General features: G+C 41.1%; 1 protein-coding gene and 1 pseudogene across 4 annotated transcripts in view; both read left to right on the top strand.

The window, feature by feature from the left end:
• EFCAB5 (EF-hand calcium binding domain 5) overlaps positions 1–20,081 on the top strand; it is a 277,520-nt gene that overhangs the window by 214,556 nt on the left and 42,883 nt on the right. For all 4 annotated transcript variants that reach the window (XM_071210465.1, XM_058283113.1, XM_058283114.2 and 1 more), the window contains one exon: positions 17,866–18,155. In XM_071210465.1, coding sequence (XP_071066566.1) covers positions 17,866–18,155 — 290 coding nt within the window. The remainder of the gene's footprint in view (positions 1–17,865; positions 18,156–20,081) is intronic.
• Positions 11,490–13,080, top strand: LOC139437140 (S-adenosylmethionine synthase pseudogene; annotated as a pseudogene).

Below are 20,081 nucleotides of genomic sequence, written 5' to 3'. Positions count from 1 at the left end.
CTGACAACCTCCAGACTCTTTTTTAGAGACTCACAGCCTTATAATCTCATTTCTCCTTTCCATTTCCCCCTTACATTAGGTCAAACCGCTTCCTGAAGTCATGTTATTATATGTAGACAGGTATATTCTGCTGTTCCGCATTGAATCTTTAATTCAAGGTCATTTTCTAGTTGCTTCTTCAGCTGGTATGTGGTAGTGATCCCTCGGTGCCAGGGAGGCTCATCCCCGGGTGTCGTGTCCCACGCTGGGGGGAATGCATCACATCTACACGCTGAGTTTGGCTGTGAGAGTGGCCACATTTGAGTAACATGAAGGCTGTCAGGAGGAAACCCCCAGGCACAATGCTACTCTAGGCCTTGTTCTTATTGCAGGTGCATAGGCTCAAAAGTGTAGCCATTAGTATCAAGAGCCCACTGTTGGGCCCTCCTTCCTTCCTGGTTCTTGCCGTTGCACCTGGAGGATTGCCGCTGCTCTCCCAGGGCCCACAACAGTGACCCCCCGGCCAGGAGCCCAGTACCCCCCCAGCTGTTGTTTTTAATTGTTTCCACTATGAGTATATATAGACATTACCATATACCCTGGGCATATGCCCTGTATAACTCCCTGTCAACCATATATATCCTGTCAATAACATCCCATATCAGTATTCCTCCGCTGCCATTGTTGAACCACTCTGTGATCCAAAACTTCCCGTAAAGTGAATCCCAACATAATGCCAGCTTCAGAAGAGTCTTAGATCACCAAAATTCATATATACAATATACAGTATTTCCCCAGATCCACCATAAAACCTTTTCCCTTCCACAGCAATAATCTTTTAACTTATTCATATCATATTTCCTGAAACTGATGTACAGATTCCGAAACTATAGTTTTCAAACAAGGTAACATTTGTGCTTACTATGTGGTCCATACTTTAGGTTGTACAGTTTTCTAAATTTTTTAGTTATCCTATGTTTTGTCTTATGGTTTTCATTATTAGTCTGTTGTCCCCTATATGTTTTTGGTGTAATATTAGCTGTTTTATATTCATCCTCGTGTACTCTCACATAACTCCTCTTTTGCCCCCTTATTTACCTTTGTTCCATCCATTGCACGTCCATTTTCCCCTCCCCTTAGGGCCCACAACGACTGCCAATCTAATGCCCTGGGAGCCGTCCTTTCTCATGAGAGATACAGTTCTCTCTATTCGACGGCATTAGTCTTCCCCAGGATATGGGTCCACCCCACCCAATGGTAGAACCCACCTTGGCAAAATGAGCCTTCAGCTATTCCCTCCGGAGTCCGTCCCACATCAGACCATACCCCCTGAGCGTCCTAACAAGGTAACCCTCCTACTTATACTTTGATACGTTTTACTCAACATTTAGTTCTCAACTAACTTCTGGCACTCTCCCATGTTTGTATGTTGCCCCTCCCTCCCACCTATTTCTTGGACCATATTACCCCTCTTCCCATCCCCAGCCCCCCTCAAACCCAGAAAAACCCACACGAAGGTAACCCCTTGCCCCCATTTTGTCCCTTCTTTGTGCTCATACTTACCCCCAGCTCATCACAGATTCCACCCCTACAGACATTAACTCACAGCCTTCCTCCACCCCCCGATTTCCAGTAAGCCACTTTTCCAGACTCTAGCTCTCTGAGGCAGTTAACTTATTTCATATCATTGAGGTCATATAGTATTTGTCCTTCAATGCCTGGGTTGCTTCACTCAACATAAGATTCTCAAGGTTCATCCATGTTATCACGTGCGATTGTAGTGTATTGGTTCTTACAGCTGAGTAGTATTCCATTGTGTGTATATACCACATTTTATTGATCCACTCATCTGTTGATGGACTTTTGGATTGATTCCAACTTTTGGCGATGGTGAACAATGCTGCTATGAACATTGGTGTACATATATCGGTTTGTGTCTTTGTTTTCAGATCTGATGGGTATATACCCAGCAGTGGTATTGCTGGGTCATATGGCAAATCTATGGATAATTTTTTGAGAAACTGCCAAACTGTCCTCCAGAATGGTTGGATCCTTCTGCATTCCCACCAGCAATGGATGAGTGTTCCCCTTTCTTCACATCCTCTCCAGCATTTGTATTCTACTGTTTTTTTCATGGCTGCCAATCTTATGGGAGTAAGATGGTATCTCATTGTAGTTTTGATTTGCATTTCCCTGATAGCTAGGGATTTGGAGCATTTTTTCATGTGCTTTTTAGCCATTTGTATTTCTTCTTTGGAGAAGTGTCTGTTTAAATCTTTTTCCCATTTTTTAAATGGGTTGTTTATCTTTTTGTTTTCGAGATATATGAGTTCTTTATATATGCAAGTTATAAGTCTCTTATCAGATATATGGTTGCCAAATATTTTCTCCCATTGTGTGGGTTCCCTTTTTACTTTCTTGACAAACTCCTTTGAGGTGCAGAAGGCTTTAATTCTGAGGTAGTCCCATTTATCTATTTGTTCTTTTGCTGCTCGTGCTTTTGGTGTGATATTCATGAAGCCATTTCCTATTACAAGGTCCTGTAGATGTTTCCCTACACTGCTTTCTAAGGTCTTTATGGTCTTGGCTCTTATATTTAGGTCTTTGATCCATCTTGAGTTGATCTTTATATAAGGTGTGAGATGGTAATCCTCTTTCATTCTTCTACATATAGCTATCCAGTTCTCCAGGCACCATTTGTTGAATAGGCCATTCTCTCCCAGTTGTGAGGGTTTGGTGGCTTTATCGAATATTATATGGCTATATACATGAGGTTCTATATCTGAACTTTCAATTCGATTCCATTGGTCTGTGTGTCTCTCCTTATGCCAGTACCATGCTGTTTTCACTACTGTAGCTTTGTAGTATGTTTTGAAGTCAGGAAGTGTGATTCCTCCTATTTCGTTTTTGTTTTTCAATATGTCTTTGGCTATTCGGGGCCTCTTTCTATTCCAAATAAATTTCATAGTTAGTTTTTCTAGTTCCTTAAAGAAGGCTGTGTTGATTTTTATTGGGATTGCATTGAATGTGTAGATCAGTTTTGGTAGGATAGACATCTTAATAATATTCAGTCTTCCTATCCATGAACAGGGAATATTCTTCCATTTATTTAGGTCTTCTTTGATTTCCTTGAACAATCTTGTATAGTTCTCGATGTATAAGTTTTTTACCTCTTTAGTTAAATTTATTCCTAAGTATTTGATTTTTTTATTTACTATTGTGAATGGTATTTGTTTCTTGATTTCCTCCTGATCTTGCTCATTATTGGTGTATAGAAATGCTACTGATTTTTGCGCATTGATCTTATAACCTGCGACTTTGCTAAACTCATTTATGAGTTCTAGGAGCTTTGTTGTAGATCTCTCAGGGTTTTCTATATATAGGATCATGTCATCTGCAAATAGTGAAATTTTGACTTCTTCCCTTCCAATTTGAATGCCTTTTATATCTGGTTCTTGTCTCAGTGCTCGAGCCAGTACTTCCAAGACAATGTTAAATAGGAGCGGAGACAATGGGCATCCTTGTCTTGTTCCTGATTTTAGAGGGAAGGATTTCAGGATTTCGCCATTGTAAACAATGTTGGCTTTAGGTTTTTCATATATACTCTTTATCATGTTCAAAAAGTTTCCTTGTATTCCGATCTTTTGGAGTGTTTTTATCAGGAAGGGGTGCTGTATTTTGTCAAATGCCTTTTCTGCATCTATAGATATAATCATGTGGTTTTTTTCTCTCAATTTGTTTATATGGTGTATTACATTGATTGATTTTCTTATGTTGAACCATCCTTGCATACCTGGAATAAATCCCACTTGGTCATGGTGTATAATTCGTTTAATGTGTTGTTGAATACGATTAGCAAGTATTTTGTTAAGTATTTTTGCGTCTAGGTTCATTAGAGAAATTGGTCTGTAATTTTCCTTTCTTGTGGTGTCTTTGTTTGGCTTTGGTACTAGGGTAATGTTGGCATCATAGAAGGAATTAGGCAGTGTTCCTTCTGTTTCGATTTTCTGGAATAGTTTCAACAGGATTGGTGTTAGTTCTTTCCGGAATGTTTTGTAGAATTCCCCTGTGAAGCCGTCTGGCCCTGGGCTCTTCTTAGTTGGGAGATTTTTAATGACTGATTCTATCTCTTTGCTTGTGATTGGTTTGTTAAGATCATCAATTTCTTCTTTCATCAGTATGGGCTGCTTATGTATTTCTAGGAATTTGTCCATTTCCTCTAAATTGTCATTTTTGTTGGAATATAGTTTTTCAAAGTATCCTCTTATGATAGTCTTTATTTCTGTGGGGTCAGTGGTGATATCACCTTTCTCATTTCTTATTTTGTGTATTTGCATCTTTTCTCTTTTTTTCTTTGTTAGTCTTGCTAAAGGTTTGTCAATTTTGTTGATCTTCTCAAAAAACCAGCTCTTGGTCTTGTTTATTTTTTCAAGTGCTTTCTTATTTTCTATTTCATTTAGTTCTGCTCTTATCTTTGTTATTTCCTTCCTTCTTCTTCCTGTTGGGTTACTTTGTTGTTGTTTTTCTAATTCCTTCAAATGTGCAGTTAATTCTTCAATTTCTGCTCTTTCTTCTTTTTTGATATATGAATTTATGGCTATAAATTTCCCTCTCAGTACCGCTTTTGCTGCATCCCATAAATTTTGGTATGTTGTGTTATCATTATCATTTGTTTCAAGGTAGTCATTGATTTCTTTTGAGATTTCCTCTTTGACCCACTGTTTTTCTAAGAGTGTGCTGTTTAATTTCCAAATTGTCGTGTGAAGTCTGGGTCTCTGTCCCTTGCAAATTTCCAGCTTGACTCCACTGTGGTCAGAGATATTGTTTTGTATGATTTCGATCTTTCTGAATTCATTAAGCCTTTCTTTGTGGCCTAGCATATGGTCAATCTTGGAGAATGTTCCATGTGCGCTTGAGAAAAATGTATATCCTGCTGTGTTTGGGTGTAATGATCTATATATGTCTATTAGATCCATCTCTTCTAATATACTGTTCAAATGTTTTGTTTCTTTAGTGATTCTCTTTTGAGATGTTCTGTCCAGAGTTGATAGTGGTGTATTAAAATCCCCCACTATAATTGTAGATGCATCTATTCTTTCACTTAGTTTTTCCAGCGTTTGCCTCACATATTTAGAGGCGCCCTTGTTAGGAGCATAAATATTTATGATTGTTCGATCTTCTTGACAAATTGTCCCTTTCACTAAAATATAGTATCCTTCTTTGTCTCTCACAATTGTTTCGCATTTAAAGTCTATTTTGTCTGATATTAATATAGCTACTCCTGCCTTTTTTTGGTTGTTGTTTGCTTGTATGATTGTTTTCCAGCCATTCACTTTCAACCTCCATGAGTCTCTGGGTCTAAGATGTGTCTCTTGTAGGCAGCATATAGATGGGTCGTATTTCCTTATCCAGTGTCCCAGTCTGAATCTTTTGATAGGTGAGTTTAATCCGTTGACATTCAGTGTTATTACGTTTAGAGAGTTATTTATGGTAGCCATATTTTGGTTGGATTTGTGTTTGTTATATTTTGTTTGTATTATTTTATTTTCCCCTTCTATTTTTGTCTTTCTTGTTGCTTTTACACTCTCCTCCATCTCTGACTGTCCTGTTTTTTCCTTTCTTCCTGCAGAATTCCCTTAAGAATTTCTTGAAGGGGAGGTTTCTTGTTGATATACTCTTTCAGTTTCTGTTTATCTGTGAATATTTTGAACTCTCCATCATTTTTGAATGCTAGTTTAGCTGGATAGAGTATTCTTGGTTGGAAATTTTTTTCCTTTAGTACCTTGACTATATCATACCACTGCCTTCTTGCCTCCATCGTTTCAGATGAGAAATCAGCACTTAATCTTATGGAGTTTCCCTTGTATGTGATGGTTTTCTTTTCTCTTGCTGCTTTTAGAATTTTTTCTTTGTCTTGAGCATTGGATAATTTGACAAGTATATGTCTTGGGGTGGGCCTGTTGGGGTTTATGACCAGTGGAGTGCGCTGTGCTTCTTGGATATGTACATCTGTCTCTTTCAGTAGATTTGGGAAGTTTTCATTCATTATTTCCTGCAACACTCCTTCTGACCCCTTTCCCTTCTCTTCTCCTTCTGGAATGCCTATAATACGTATGTTTGAGCGTTTTGCGTTATCATTCAGGTCCCTAAGTCCTATCTGGATTTTTTCTACCTTTTTATTGACCACTTCTACTATCTGTTTGATTTCCAATGCACTGTCTTCCACATCACTAATTCTCTGCTCTGCCTCTTCTAGTCTGCTGATATTTGCTGCAAGTGTATTTTTGATTTCTTGAATTGTGGTGTTCATTTCCATCATATCTGTTATTTTTTTGCGCATGTCTGCGATTTCCCCTCCAAGTGTTGTCTTCACACTGTTAACCTCTTTCATTACTTCATCAAATTTGTCAGTGATAAATGTTCTGAGATCTTTCATTGCTTGTGCAAAGTCCTGCCCCCCTTCCTGATTTTCAGTTTGTTGATTGGATTCAGCCATGTTTTCCTGATTACTGGTTTGGTTTGTAGATTTTTGTTGCTGTCTTGTCAACATTTTTTCTTTGACGGGTTTAATCAGTTCCTTAGCTTCTTTGTCTAGTCTTGGAGATTAATTAGCTGTTGTTTTTGCGTAAGTGTTATATCTTCTCTTTCTCACTTTGTTCTTCTTATTCCAATTTCTTATTGCTAGTTAAGCTCACTTTAAAGGAAAGTATTAGTGCTGGGGAAAGTCAATTGTGTAAGGAAGGTGAAAGTGTGAAGTAGTATTGGTGATATATGTTTACAAAGCAACAATATGAGTTCTGGGAGGATGGAGGTTAGATCATGTAAATTGTGTAGAGTTATAGTAGTAGGAAAGTACCTATAATGAGGTAGACGACTGAATATGGGAGGAATGTGGTACGTACTAAGAGGCTATTGTTTTCGTGAGAGAGGGAAAGAGAAAAGAAAGGTAATAGTTTCAGGGATGAATACCAGATGGAAAACTAAACAAAGGTATTAGAAATTAAGAGTTAGACACTTTGTGGATCAAAGAAAGGGAGATGGAATATAGGAGAGATAGCAGATGGTGGAGGATATCAAGTTGTAGGGGAAAGGGGATAGTGTAGATAGGCTAAATCTATTCACAGAGAAATGAGGCAGTGGAGGGTGAGGAAACCCAGCAAATGTGAGGTATTTCCTGTAGGACCTATTGTATTGTTAAGGTAAAATAGTATAAGAAGAATATTGGGGACAAGAAAGAGAGGATTGAAAAAAAAAAGAACAACAAGAACAACAACAACAAAAAAAATTAAAAAATAAAAAATAAAAAAACAAACAAAAAAAAACCCAAAGAACAGAAACCCCGCCGCCAGGCTCGGCTGGGCTCAGCTGGGCTCCGGTCCCCCGCCCGCCGCCCGCCGCGGCTCGGCTGGGCTCGGCTGGGCTCGGCCGGGCTCGGCTTTCCCGCCCGCCGCCCGGCGTGGCGCAGCGCGGCTCGGCTCTCCCACTCGCCGCCCGGCGTGGCGTGGCTGGGCTCGGCCGAGCTCAGCCGGGCTCCGCCCCTCCGCCCGCCGCGGCTCAGCCGGGCTGGGCCGGACTCGGCTACCCTGGCCGCCGCCCGCCGGGGCTCCGCGCGGTGCTAGCTGCCTCGGCTCCACCTACCCAAGGAGGGAATCCTCCACACGTAGCTGGGATCTCCGTGTATATTTCACAGATGGATCCTCTCTGTTACCTTCCCTCCAAATCGATGTCCAGACACCTCCGGACCAGGAAAAATCCCGAAACAGCCGGTCCCAAAGAGTCTCCGACGCCTCCCAGCCGATTCTCCCCAGGAGCTAGTAACCAGGAAGTTCACTCCGCCGCCATCTTGCCTCCCCCTCCTCTGTTCACTTTTATAAAGGGTATTTATTTGGGGTATAAGCTTACAGTTACAAGGCCATAAAACATAAATTACTTCCCCCACCAAAGTCTGTTGCCACATGTTGGAGAAAAATGGCTGCCAGTCTCTGCGAGGGTTCAGCATTCCTCTTCCTCCTAAGGCTCTGTGGTTCCAGCTCCTTCCAATCTCAGCTATAGGCTGGCATAAGACTTTGTCTCTCTCTCTGGGGTTTGATTCTTTCTGGGCTCAGCTGCTCTGTTCTCTTCACAAGGTCAGCTGTAAACTATCAGACTCTCTCTCTTCCCAGGGCCTCTGCTGTGTCTATGGAGCCATCTCTATTCCTCTGTTCTTCTCCTGTGTGTCTACTTCCCTGGGCTCCAGCATCAAAACTCCAACTCTCTCCTCTGCCATATCATTTTTTCTGTGAGTCCTACCTGATGTGGCCCAATCAAAGCCCTGGTCATAACTTAATCAAGTAAAAGTGAAACTTCTGAAGCTAATACAATCTAATATGCCCAGAGGAACAGAACAGTTTACAAACATAATCCAGTATCTATTTTTGGAATTCATAAACTATGTCAAACTGCTGCACTCCACCCTCTGAATTCCAAAAAGACATTACAATATTCAAAAAACCTTAAATCAGTGCAATGCTAATTACAAAATCATATCACAATCAGTTTAAAGAAATATAATTATTTTGGAGCAAAGTCTTACCTGACTGTAGACCTCTGAAACTTATGAAACAATTTATCTGCTTCCAATAGACAAATGGACAGACAAAGGATAAATATTTGCATTACCATAAGGAGAAACAGGGAGGGAAACATGAGTCATGGGTCTAGAACAGTTCTGAAAATCTGTAGGGCATACTTCATTAGATTTATAAGTCTAAGAGTAATTCTTAAGATGGTGATTTCTTCTCCCTAGGGACTCATGAGGACCCAACCTTTCCACAGGCTTGCCCAATGGCCATTTTCTTGGTTCCACCCTCATCAAGCATCTGGGTGATGACCAAGCTCCAGACCTCACCTTCCAAGTACCTTGTATGATGGCAACAACTTCCCTAAACTCTGGAGTAAAGTCTTAACCCCCTAGTACAGTGAAGTGAAGACAACATCTTCCCTAACCTTTGCCATATAGGCCCAACCCTCTCAGAGCAATGAGTGGTTATCTAGCCTTCCCTAATACATGGGGACAGGCCCACCCCTCTCAGACCTATGGGATGTTGACCTTACCCTCCCTAATCCTTGGGGAATGTGCTCCACTCTTTCTGTACTCTGGGCAGCAAAAATCTCCCTGAATAGTGGGTGAGAACATCCACTCTCTTTAACTTCCAGGGCAAACTCACCTTCCCTGTACAAGTGAGTGAGTTTCTTCTTTAGGCCCAAGGCTATGTCTTAATTCCAGATCTCAGCTTTCATGATTTTCTTCTTAAAGCTGTTTCCCCTCCCACCTTTCTCCTACATGTCCCTTTTAGTCCAAGCTGGCAGTGGTTTTGTTCATACAGCTCTCTCAAAAACCTTGTTGGTTTAGCAGCAAGAAGCAGGGGTCCAAGCCATCAGACAGTAAGACTTTCCACAAGTCTTTCCTAGATAACTGCATTTCCAATCTGATGTACAAGTTCCAAGTTTAGGTAAGTCCTCAAATGGGGCACTATCTTCTGGGGGCTTGATTTCCAGAGGCTTGGAATTTCTGGAACCAGTTTCTGATTTTGTTGTGCCCAACACTTCAGTTCTCACCTTATCTCTCTCATCTAGCATTTTGCTATAAGCTGCAAGGAGAAGCCAAGCCACATTCTCTGAGTTTACTTTGGAAAGTTCTTCAGCTAAATGTCCAGGCTTGCCATTTTCAAATTCTATCTTCCATAAAACATCAAGAGTTAATCTTACTAAGTTCTCTGCAACTTTAAAACACGGATCACCTTTCCTCCAATTTCCAGTAATAATTTCATCACTAACTTCTAAGGCCTCATAAAAAAGTCTCTTTAGTGTCCACATTCTTATCAACAGTCTCTTCAAAGCAATCTAGGCCTTTTCCATCAAGCATCTACAATTCCTCCAAAAAATAACCCTTACCCATTTATAAAACCATTCTAGCATTTTGCTAATTGCAAAAGCATGACAACTCTCTCTGGTACCAAATCCTATATTAGTCAGCCAAAAGGGTGCTGATGCAAAGTAACAGAACTCTGTCTGATTTTATAAAGGGTATTTATTTGGGGTATAAGCTTATAGTCACAAGGTCATAAAGCGTAAGTCACTTCCCTCACCAAAGTCTGTTGCCACATGTTGGAGCAAAATGGCTGCCAGTCTCTTCAAGGGTTCAGGTTTCCTCTTCCTCCTAAGGCTCCATGGTCCCAGCTCCTTCCAATCTCAACTATAGGTTGTGTGATGGTTAGGCTATTGTGTCAACTCAGCCAGGTAATTGTGCCCAAGTGTTCGTTCAAACAAGCACTGCGTTAACTGTAAAACAAGGGCATTTATGTACTTCAGTCACCATTGACTTTACTGCAGTGGTAAATCATAGATAGATGGTTATAATTACATCAGTCAGGGAGATTGCCATCAGCAATGAGTGATGTTTAACCGATCGATTGAATACCTTAAAAGGGGAAGTGATTCCAGCATAGTGAGAGAATTTCCTAGCTCATCTTTGGATAGCCAACATCTCCCAGAATTCGTCAAGAACCTTCATTGGATATTTATTGCAGCCCCTGGTTGCAGCCTGCCTGCAGAACCTGGACTTGTGCATACCCATGGCTGCATGAGAGACTTTTATAGAACCACATGCTATTGACAGATATCTCTTGTTGACTCTTTCCCTAGAGAACCCTGACTAATACAGGCTGGCATAAGTCTTTTGTCTCTCTCCTTGGGGCTCAATTCTTCCTGGGCTCAGTTGCTCTGGTCTCTCCATAGGTCAGCTGTAAACTATCAGGCTCTCTATCTTCCCGGGGACTCTATCATGTCTATGGAGCCATCTCTATTCCTCTGTGTTCTTCTCCTGTGTGTTTACTTCCCAGGGCTCCAGCATCAAAATTCCAACTCTCTCCTCTGCTGTGTCATTTTCTCTGTGAATCCTACTGATGTGGCCCAATCAAAGCCCTAATCATAACTTAAGCAAGTAAAAATAAAACCTCTAAAGTTAATACAATCTAATATACACAGAGGAACAGACCAGTTTAGGACATAATTCAATATCTATTTTTTGGAATTCATAAACAATATCAAACTGCTACAGTCTTGAAATCCTATAGTTCTGTTTAGTTCTTTTTTATCATTTTATCTCTTTACCAGAATGCTCATATTGCTCATTCATTGTTTTGTTGATATCCTTTAGTTCTTTCTCTGTATTTTCCTTCATCTCCTTGAGCATTTTTAAGATTTTTTTGAGGTTTTGTTCAATATGCCCACATCCTGGTCTTCTTCATTGGTGTTTTCTGGATTTTTATCCTTTTCCTTTGGATAAGCCATCATTTCCTGTTTCTTTGTTTGTCTTGTACTCTTTTGTTGCACATTTTAATATTTTAAAGTGTTAACCCTTGGAGTATTCCCTGAAATGTCTGTTTCTTGATTTTATAACTAGCTGATGATGACAAATTTTCTTGAGCTTCAGTTCTCCTATCAAGAAGGTATGTACAAGGTTCGCTCCGCGCCGCCACCTCGCGCCGTGTAGGACGCAGCCTTCGCCTCGCGCCCGCCGCGGTCGTCTCCTCGCTGCTGCCCTTTCTGCTCAGCGCCCCTTCCGCTCGCCGCTGCCAGGATGAACGGTCAGCTCAACGGCTTCCACGAGGCGTTCATTGAGGAGGGCACATTCCTCTTCACCTCAGAGTCCGTGGGGGAAGGCCACCCAGATAAGATTTGTGACCAGATCAGTGATGCTGTGCTTGATGCCCACCTTCAGCAGGACCCTGATGCCAAAGTAGCTTGTGAAACTGTTGCTAAAACTGGAATGATCCTTCTTGCTGGGGAAATTACATCCAGAGCTGCTGTTGACTACCAGAAAGTGGTTCGTGAAGCCATTAAACACATTGGCTATGATGATTCTTCCAAAGGGTTTGACTACAAGACCTGTAATGTGCTGGTGGCCTTGGAACAACAATCACCAGATATTGCTCAAGGCGTTCATCTTGATCGGAATGAGGAAGACATTGGTGCAGGAGACCAGGGTTTGATGTTTGGTTATGCCACTGATGAAACTGAAGAGTGTATGCCTTTAACCATTGTCTTAGCACACAAGCTCAATGCCAAACTGGCTGAACTACGCCGCAATGGCACTTTGCCTTGGCTACGCCCAGATTCTAAAACTCAAGTGACAGTGCAGTACATGCAGGATCGAGGTGCTGTGCTTCCCATCAGAGTCCACACAATTGTGATATCGGTTCAGCATGATGAAGATGTTTGTCTTGATGAGATGAGGGATGCCCTGAAGGAGAAAGTCATCAAAGCTGTTGTACCTGCAAAATACCTTGATGAGGATACAATCTACCACCTTCAGCCAAGTGGCAGATTTGTTATTGGTGGGCCTCAGAGTGATGCTGGTTTGACTGGCCGGAAGATCATTGTGGACACTTATGGTGGTTGGGGAGCTCACGGAGGAGGTACCTTTTCAGGAAAGGATTATACCAAGGTGGACCGTTCTGCTGCTTATGCTGCTCGTTGGGTGGCAAAATCCCTTGTTAAAGGAGGTTTATGCAGAAGGGTTCTTGTTCAGGTCTCTTATGCTATTGGAGTTTCTCATCCATTGTCTATCTCCATTTTCCATTATGGCACCTCTCAGAAGAGTGAGAGAGAGCTATTAGAGATTGTGAAGAAGAATTTTGACCTCCGCCCTGGGGTCATTGTCAGGGATCTGGATCTGAAGAAGCCAATTTATCAGAGGACTGCAGCCTATGGCCACTTTGGTAGGGACAGCTTCCCATGGGAAGTGCCCAAAAAGCTTAAATATTGAAAGTGTTAGCCTTTTTTCCCCAGACTTGTTGGCGTAGGCTACAGAGAAGCTTTCAAGCTCTGAGGGAAAGGGCCCTTCTTCCTAAATTTTCCTGTCCTCTTTCAGCTCCTGATCAGTTGCAGTCACTCTAGTCAATGACATAAATTGTAGCTTTTGTGGGGGACTGTAAGTTGGGCTTGCTAATTCTGTCCCTGGTGTTTTGTTCACCATTTATAATGAATTTAGTGAGCATAGGTGATCCATGTAACTGCCTCAACAAACAACACTGTAGTAAATAATGCTTTGAAATTGAACCTTTGTGCCCTGTCACCCAACCCTCTAAAATCCTAATTGCATTGACTTTCCCACCAAATGCTGAAAATGTCCTTGTAATGTGCACGTAAAGTACTTGTAGTTCCATGATAGCCTCTGTGTGGCAATGCCACGGCCCTGTACCATCTCACACCTTATACAAAGATCAACTCAAGATGGATCAAAGACCTAAATATAAGAGCCAAGACCATAAAGACCTTAGAAAGCAGTGTAGGGAAACATCTACAGGACCTTGTAATAGGAAATGGCTTCATGAATATCACACCAAAAGCACGAGCAGCAAAAGAACAAATAGATAAATGGGACTACCTCAGAATTAAAGCTTCTGCACCTCAAAGGAGTTTGTCAAGAAAGTAAAAAGGAACCCACACAATGGGAGAAAATATTTGGCAACCATATATCTGATAAGAGACTTATAACTTGCATATATAAAGAACTCATATATCTCGAAAACAAAAAGATAAACAACCCATTTAAAAAATGGGAAAAAGATTTAAACAGACACTTCTCCAAAGAAGAAATACAAATGGCTAAAAAGCACATGAAAAAATGCTCCAAATCCCTAGCTATCAGGGAAATGCAAATCAAAACTACAATGAGATACCATCTTACTCCCATAAGATTGGCAGCCATGAAAAAAACAGTAGAATACAAATGCTGGAGAGGATGTGAAGAAAGGGGAACACTCATCCATTGCTGGTGGGAATGCAGAAGGATCCAACCATTCTGGAGGACAGTTTGGCAGTTTCTCAAAAAATTATCCATAGATTTGCCATATGACCCAGCAATACCACTGCTGGGTATATACCCATCAGATCTGAAAACAAAGACACAAACCGATATATGTACACCAATGTTCATAGCAGCATTGTTCACCATCGCCAAAAGTTGGAATCAATCCAAAAGTCCATCAACAGATGAGTGGATCAATAAAATGTGGTATATACACACAATGGAATACTACTCAGCTGTAAGAACCAATACACTACAATCGCACGTGATAACATGGATGAACCTTGAGAATCTTATGTTAAGTGAAGCAACCCAGGCATTGAAGGACAAATACTACATGACCTCAATGATATGAAATAAGTTAACTGCCTCAGAGAGCTAGAGTCTGGAAAAGTGGCTTACTGGAAATCGGGGGGTGGAGGAAGGATGTGAGTTAATGTCTGTAGGGGTGGAATCTGTGATGAGCTGGGGGTAAGTATGAGCACAAAGAAGGGACAAAATGGGGGCAAGGGGTTACCTTCGGGTGGGGTTTTCTGGGTTTGAGGGGGGCTGGGGATGGGAAGAGGGGTAATATGGTCCAAGAAATAGGTGGGAGGGAGGGGCAACATACAAACATGGGAGAGTGCCAGAAGTTAGTTGAGAACTAAATGTTGAGTAAAACGTATCAACGTATAAGTAGGAGGGTCACCTGGTTAGGACGCTCAGGGGGTATGGTCTGATGTGGGACGGACTCTGGAGGGAATAGCTGAAGGTACATTTTGCCAAGGTGGGTTCTACCATTGGGCGGGGTGGACCCATATCCTGGGGAAGACTAATGCCGTCGAATAGAGAGAACTGTATCTCTCCTGAGAAAGGACGGCTCCCAGGGCATTAGATTGGCAGGCGTTGTGGGCCCTAAGGGGAGGGGAAAATGGACGTGCAATGGATAGAACAAAGGTAAATAAGGGGGCAAAAGAGGAGTTATGTGAGAGTACACGAGGATGAATATAAAACAGCTAATATTACACCAAAAACATATAGGGGACGACAGACTAATAATGAAAACCATAAGACAAAACATAGGATAACTAAAAAATTTAGAAAACTGTACAACCTAAAGTATGGACCACATAGTAAGCACAAATGTTACCTTGTTTGAAAACTATAGTTTTGGAATCCGTACATCAGTTTCAGGAAATATGATATGAATAAGTTAAAAGATTATTGCTGTGGAAGGGAAAAGGTTTTATGGTGGATCTGGGAAAATACTGTATATTGTATATATGAATTTCGGTGATCGAAGACTCTTCTGAAGCTGACATTATGTTGGGATTCACTTTACAGGAAGTTTTGGATCACAGAGTGGTTCAACAATGGCAGCGGAGGAATACTGATATGGGATGTTATTGACAGGATATATATGGTAGACAGGGAGTTATACAGGGCATATGCCCAGGATATATGGTAATGTCTATATATACTCATAGTGGAAACAATTAAAAACAACAGCTGGGGGTACTGGGCTCCTGGCCGGGGGGTCACTGTTGTGGGCCCTGGGAGAGCAGCGGCAATCCTTCAGGTGCAACGGCAAGAACCAGGAAGGAAGGAGGGCCCAACAGTGGGCTCTTGATACTAATGGCTACACTTTTGAGCCTATGCACCTGCAATAAGAACAAGGCCTAGAGTAGCATTGTGCCTGGGGGTTTCCTCCTGACAGCCTTCATGTTACTCAAATGTGGCCACTCTCACAGCCAAACTCAGCGTGTAGATGTGATGCATTCCCCCCAGCGTGGGACACGACACCCGGGGATGAGCCTCCCTGGCACCGAGGGATCACTACCACATACCAGCTGAAGAAGCAACTAGAAAATGACCTTGAATTAAAGATTCAATGCGGAACAGCAGAATATACCTGTCTACATATAATAACATGACTTCGGGAAGCGGTTTGACCTAATGTAAGGGGGAAATGGAAAGGAGAAATGAGATTATAAGGCTGTGAGTCTCTAAAAAAGAGTCTGGAGGTTGTCAGAAGGAATACCCCTAGGTACAACTGAACAGAGTCTAAGAGACAGATAAGGTAGATACAACCCCAGGTATTGGTTCTTTTGAGGGATAAAGAGACCCACGGGTTCTATGGTCATGGCAGAAGGGGTTCACTGCCATGACAGATGGCCCTTCTTTGGAGCTGGTGTTTCTGCGTGATGGAAATGGACTCAGAGGGGATCTCTTTTCACAAGACTTGCATGCTACTTTATTGGAATTGTAGTTGGTGCTGGGTTTAAGATATATGTAGGGGATTTGAATCTCTGGACTGATAATATGACACCCAGGCCCAGAGCCTCAACAGACTTCAGCTCCTACACTTTGACTTATTGGACTTACTCCACTCAGCTAACATGGAGTTGAAGAAGGTCAACCACCACAACATGGAGCCTAGAGTGTCTACAACTAGAAGCGGGAAGAGTGCATCCAGTACCCATGTGCAATCTAAGCCCTCACTTGACATAGGTGTGCAATGGACACAACCAATCCAACGTCCACAGAGAAAATGTGGAATGGGTGTGGGAACGGTAGCCATGGGGGCTGCTGGGTGTGGGGAACGGGAGGAAGAGATGAGATGTGGAGGCGTTTTCGGGACGTGGAGTTGTCCTGGATAGTGCTTCACGGACAATTACGGGACACTGTAGATCCCCCCAGGGCCCACTGGATGGAATGTGAGAGAGTCTGGGCTATGATGTGGACCATTGACTATGGGGTGCAGTGATGCTCAGAGATGAACTTACCAGGTGCAATGGATGTATCACGATGATGGGAGAGAGTGTTGCTGTGGGGGGAGTGGGGGGCGGGGGCGGTGGGGTTGAATGTGACCTCATATATATTTTTTAATGTAATTAAAAAATAATAATAATAAATAAATATTAAAAAATGTAAAAATAAAAATAAAGTCTTCATGGACAAAAAAAAAAAAAAAAAAAGAAGGTATGTACAAGGTGAATGCAGTGTGCGGGGTTTTCCCTGTCTTTCTGTGCCTGTGTCTTGTCCTGGCCTTTTGCTTGTCAGCTGTTTCAGAGTCCCCCCTGTTTATAGGAGTTTGGTTGCCCCTCTATTTCCCAGGAGACAGACCTCCCTCTTCCAAGTGTTTGAAGCCTTTGCCCCAGTCTGTTCACCTCGATAGTTTCTTCTCCTTTGGTTGTCTCAAGCTGCTTTTGCCTGGAGGGATAATTCTGGGAAGGGGTCACACCAGAGAAGACTTTCACAGATCAGTCTTACCCAGCCATATCAGGCCCAGGGACCCACACAGAGCATGCAGACCAGCTCCAAAAGTGACCTGGGTAGGAGATCAAGAAGGGCACCAAGAGCTCCTTTCATGACTCCTCAAAGCTAAGTTTCTTGGGGGCATAGACAAAGATGTAAGTTATTAATAATGTTTAAGTGTAAATAATGGATTTATGATTAAAAAATAAAAGACATGTGTGGATGCAGATGTGTACAAGTCATGCTCAGGAACGATGAGTAAAATGAGGATACTGGAGCAAGTAATTCCTATACGGTAGTCGAGGCAGATATGATTGGAAAATGGACTGTATCTGAATATGTTTGCACGTTGAACTGGGAAACTGCATAATCAAGCTGTGTTTTTATTTATAAATATGTATTGAGCATTGTCACCGGTAATCCAATTATAAGGCAATAAAAGCTAGTTTGGATTACAGAAGTATGAAAGAAGAGAAGTGGTCACAAGATACATTTCCAGAGAATAACAAATAAGATTTAGTGGTCTATTGGATATGAAAAACAAATGTAGGGAGGAGTCAAAGTTGGCCTGAAGTGTAGTAGAATTTAAAAAGAGAGTGATGACATAGAAGTCATCTTGAGTTCAGCATAGGAAACCACTATAAAATGTTCCAGTGAACTCGAAGATGCTTTTGTTATACCTGGTTTTTCATAGGAAAAATTGTCATAGGCTTCAGTTTGCTATAAGAGAATGAAAATTTCTTGTACAGATGAGTGGATTTTTTGATAGTTCTTGGTTTTGTTTTTATGTGTTTTAGCTAAACTACACATCCAATTTCCAAAGCCACACCCTGGTCATGAAGTGAGAGTGTCTCCAAAACAGTTTCAGAAATATATAGAATTGGTTGTTTCAGAACTCAGGGGCAATGAAGATCAAGTTCTGGAAAGTGTTGTGGAGTTTCTGATGAATTCTTTAGAAAGGAGCCAGATAGAGAATCTGAGAAACTGTGCCAGGCGGAAGTGGCTCCACCAAATCCAATGTGCTGCAGAGACCAGTGGGGTATCCTTGGAACCAGTGTACACTGAGACCTTTAAGGCCCTCACCCAGGTATGTTTTCTAAAATGATCTATAAAGGAAAAATGTTCTCATAGATGATGTTCAATGGTTGCAAAATTGAGGACACTCAATTCTGAAAAACTGCTGGATCCAATACCTTTCAATGACTTAAAGCTTAGGAAAGATAAAACTGGAACAGTTGCAGTTTGGCAAAGTAGAAGTGGAAGAGGAAAGGTAGAAAAGAGAATTATATCTTGCAGTCTCTAGTTTCACCAGTGCTGAACATCAAATAAACCTAGAATAGACACCGAATTGAAAAATACCAGTAAGAGGATGTGCAAGCAATTTAAACTACTTTTACCTTGCTTGGTATTTTGGGAGTCAGTTTAAAAAGGATATATATTTAAATTTGAATGTCATTATAAAGTAGAATCCAGCATCACACAATATTTCACAGCACTGCCTAGAAGCAAGCTGAGAATATCACATAATCCTGACCAGACTCTGGAACCTGTGCTATTATCTTGGCTAAATAGCAATGACTGTTTATTGGAATCATCTCCTGAATGACTGAATTTTCCTATGTGGATGGAAATGTTGTGACCAATCAAGAATTAACCCAACTTGCTTCAAAGATCTGTGGTACTCTAAGAGAAATCTTACTAGGTTTTATTAATTACTCCATAGACTTTGTAAATTGAAAATGATTAAGGCATAAGAAAAAAAGGTATGAAAAACAAATCCAAGGAATATAAGAAAGAAGAGACAAATATCAAAGAACCTGTATCTCATGTCCTTAATTTATGGGCAGGCTTAATATATGTATTAACATTTAATATTGTTAATTACATTAAATTATTTTAGGTACAAGGAATTTTCAGTTATTGTAATTATAAATAATAGTTGTATAAAAGTCAGCAATCTGGGGCCTCAATAAATCCTTTCCTAAAATGACATAGATTGAATTTCATAGGCATACTATGTTACAAACTCCTTGAGAAAAATTTGTTTACATTCACATCATAGTAGATGGTCAAGAAACATGAATGAAATGAGGGGATCTTCTTGCCACTGGTCTCTAAAAGAAATACTTTTAACAAAAGTCCAAACAATATGACTACAGTTTTAAAAGATTTCAGTTTCAATGGATTGCTCAATTGTCCTCTACCTCTTTGTTGTTGCAGGAAAAAAAAAAAGGGCTCCAATGGATGGGTGCCTGAGTAAAAATGGCTTCTAGCTGTGTACTCATAACTTTTCTCTGAATTGAGTATTGAAAGTTTAAGTAGGAGGAAAGGAAATTAAATGTTCTTCTAGTATTCCTTTGGACTTGGGCCTGACATATGAGAAAGCCTAGATTGAAATACCAAGAATTTTATCTGAACCAAGGAGAGAAGAGTTGGACAGATTTATTGTACCTACATTTTCTATAGGCAGTGAAACCAAGTATTAAACACACACACAAACAAAAACCATTGCACAAGACAAATGCACCTAAACCATTTGTTTCTGTTTCAGTGTAGTAGAAATTGGTTATTTTTTTAGGAGAACCTGTGTAATTGTGGTGAATAGGTGGTATCTTTTGGTGATGTAGCTGATGGATTTAGGATACTGTTGAATTGAATTCTAGATAGTAACTACCTTGCAAAGGAGTGTTTGGTGCCTTAGGGGAGAGGAGCAGGGCCTTCTGGGAATAAACAAGTAGACTCACACCAGAGTTTCCTCACAGCTTAATGGGGACAGGGATGGTTTTACAGCCCTCCAAAATATGAATTCCCACATCCCCCGACCACGTGTTTCATCTTTCTCTTTACACTCTCAATGATAACTCAAGTGGTGAAATTACCTTCTCTGAAATTTTCTACAGCATGAGCAACATTCTTACTATGTTAATGTAATAGCCCATAGTATATTAGAACTGTTAATTGCCTGTGATTGCCTCTGTTTTCCATGTTTCTGAAATTGATGGTGAAATAGTGG

This window comes from Dasypus novemcinctus, chromosome 21 (genome assembly GCF_030445035.2).
Source record: "Dasypus novemcinctus isolate mDasNov1 chromosome 21, mDasNov1.1.hap2, whole genome shotgun sequence".
Classification (NCBI taxonomy): domain Eukaryota; kingdom Metazoa; phylum Chordata; class Mammalia; order Cingulata; family Dasypodidae; genus Dasypus; species Dasypus novemcinctus.
The sequence above is the reverse complement of the archived record's forward strand: the minus strand, read 5'-3'. Positions and strand labels throughout refer to the sequence as shown.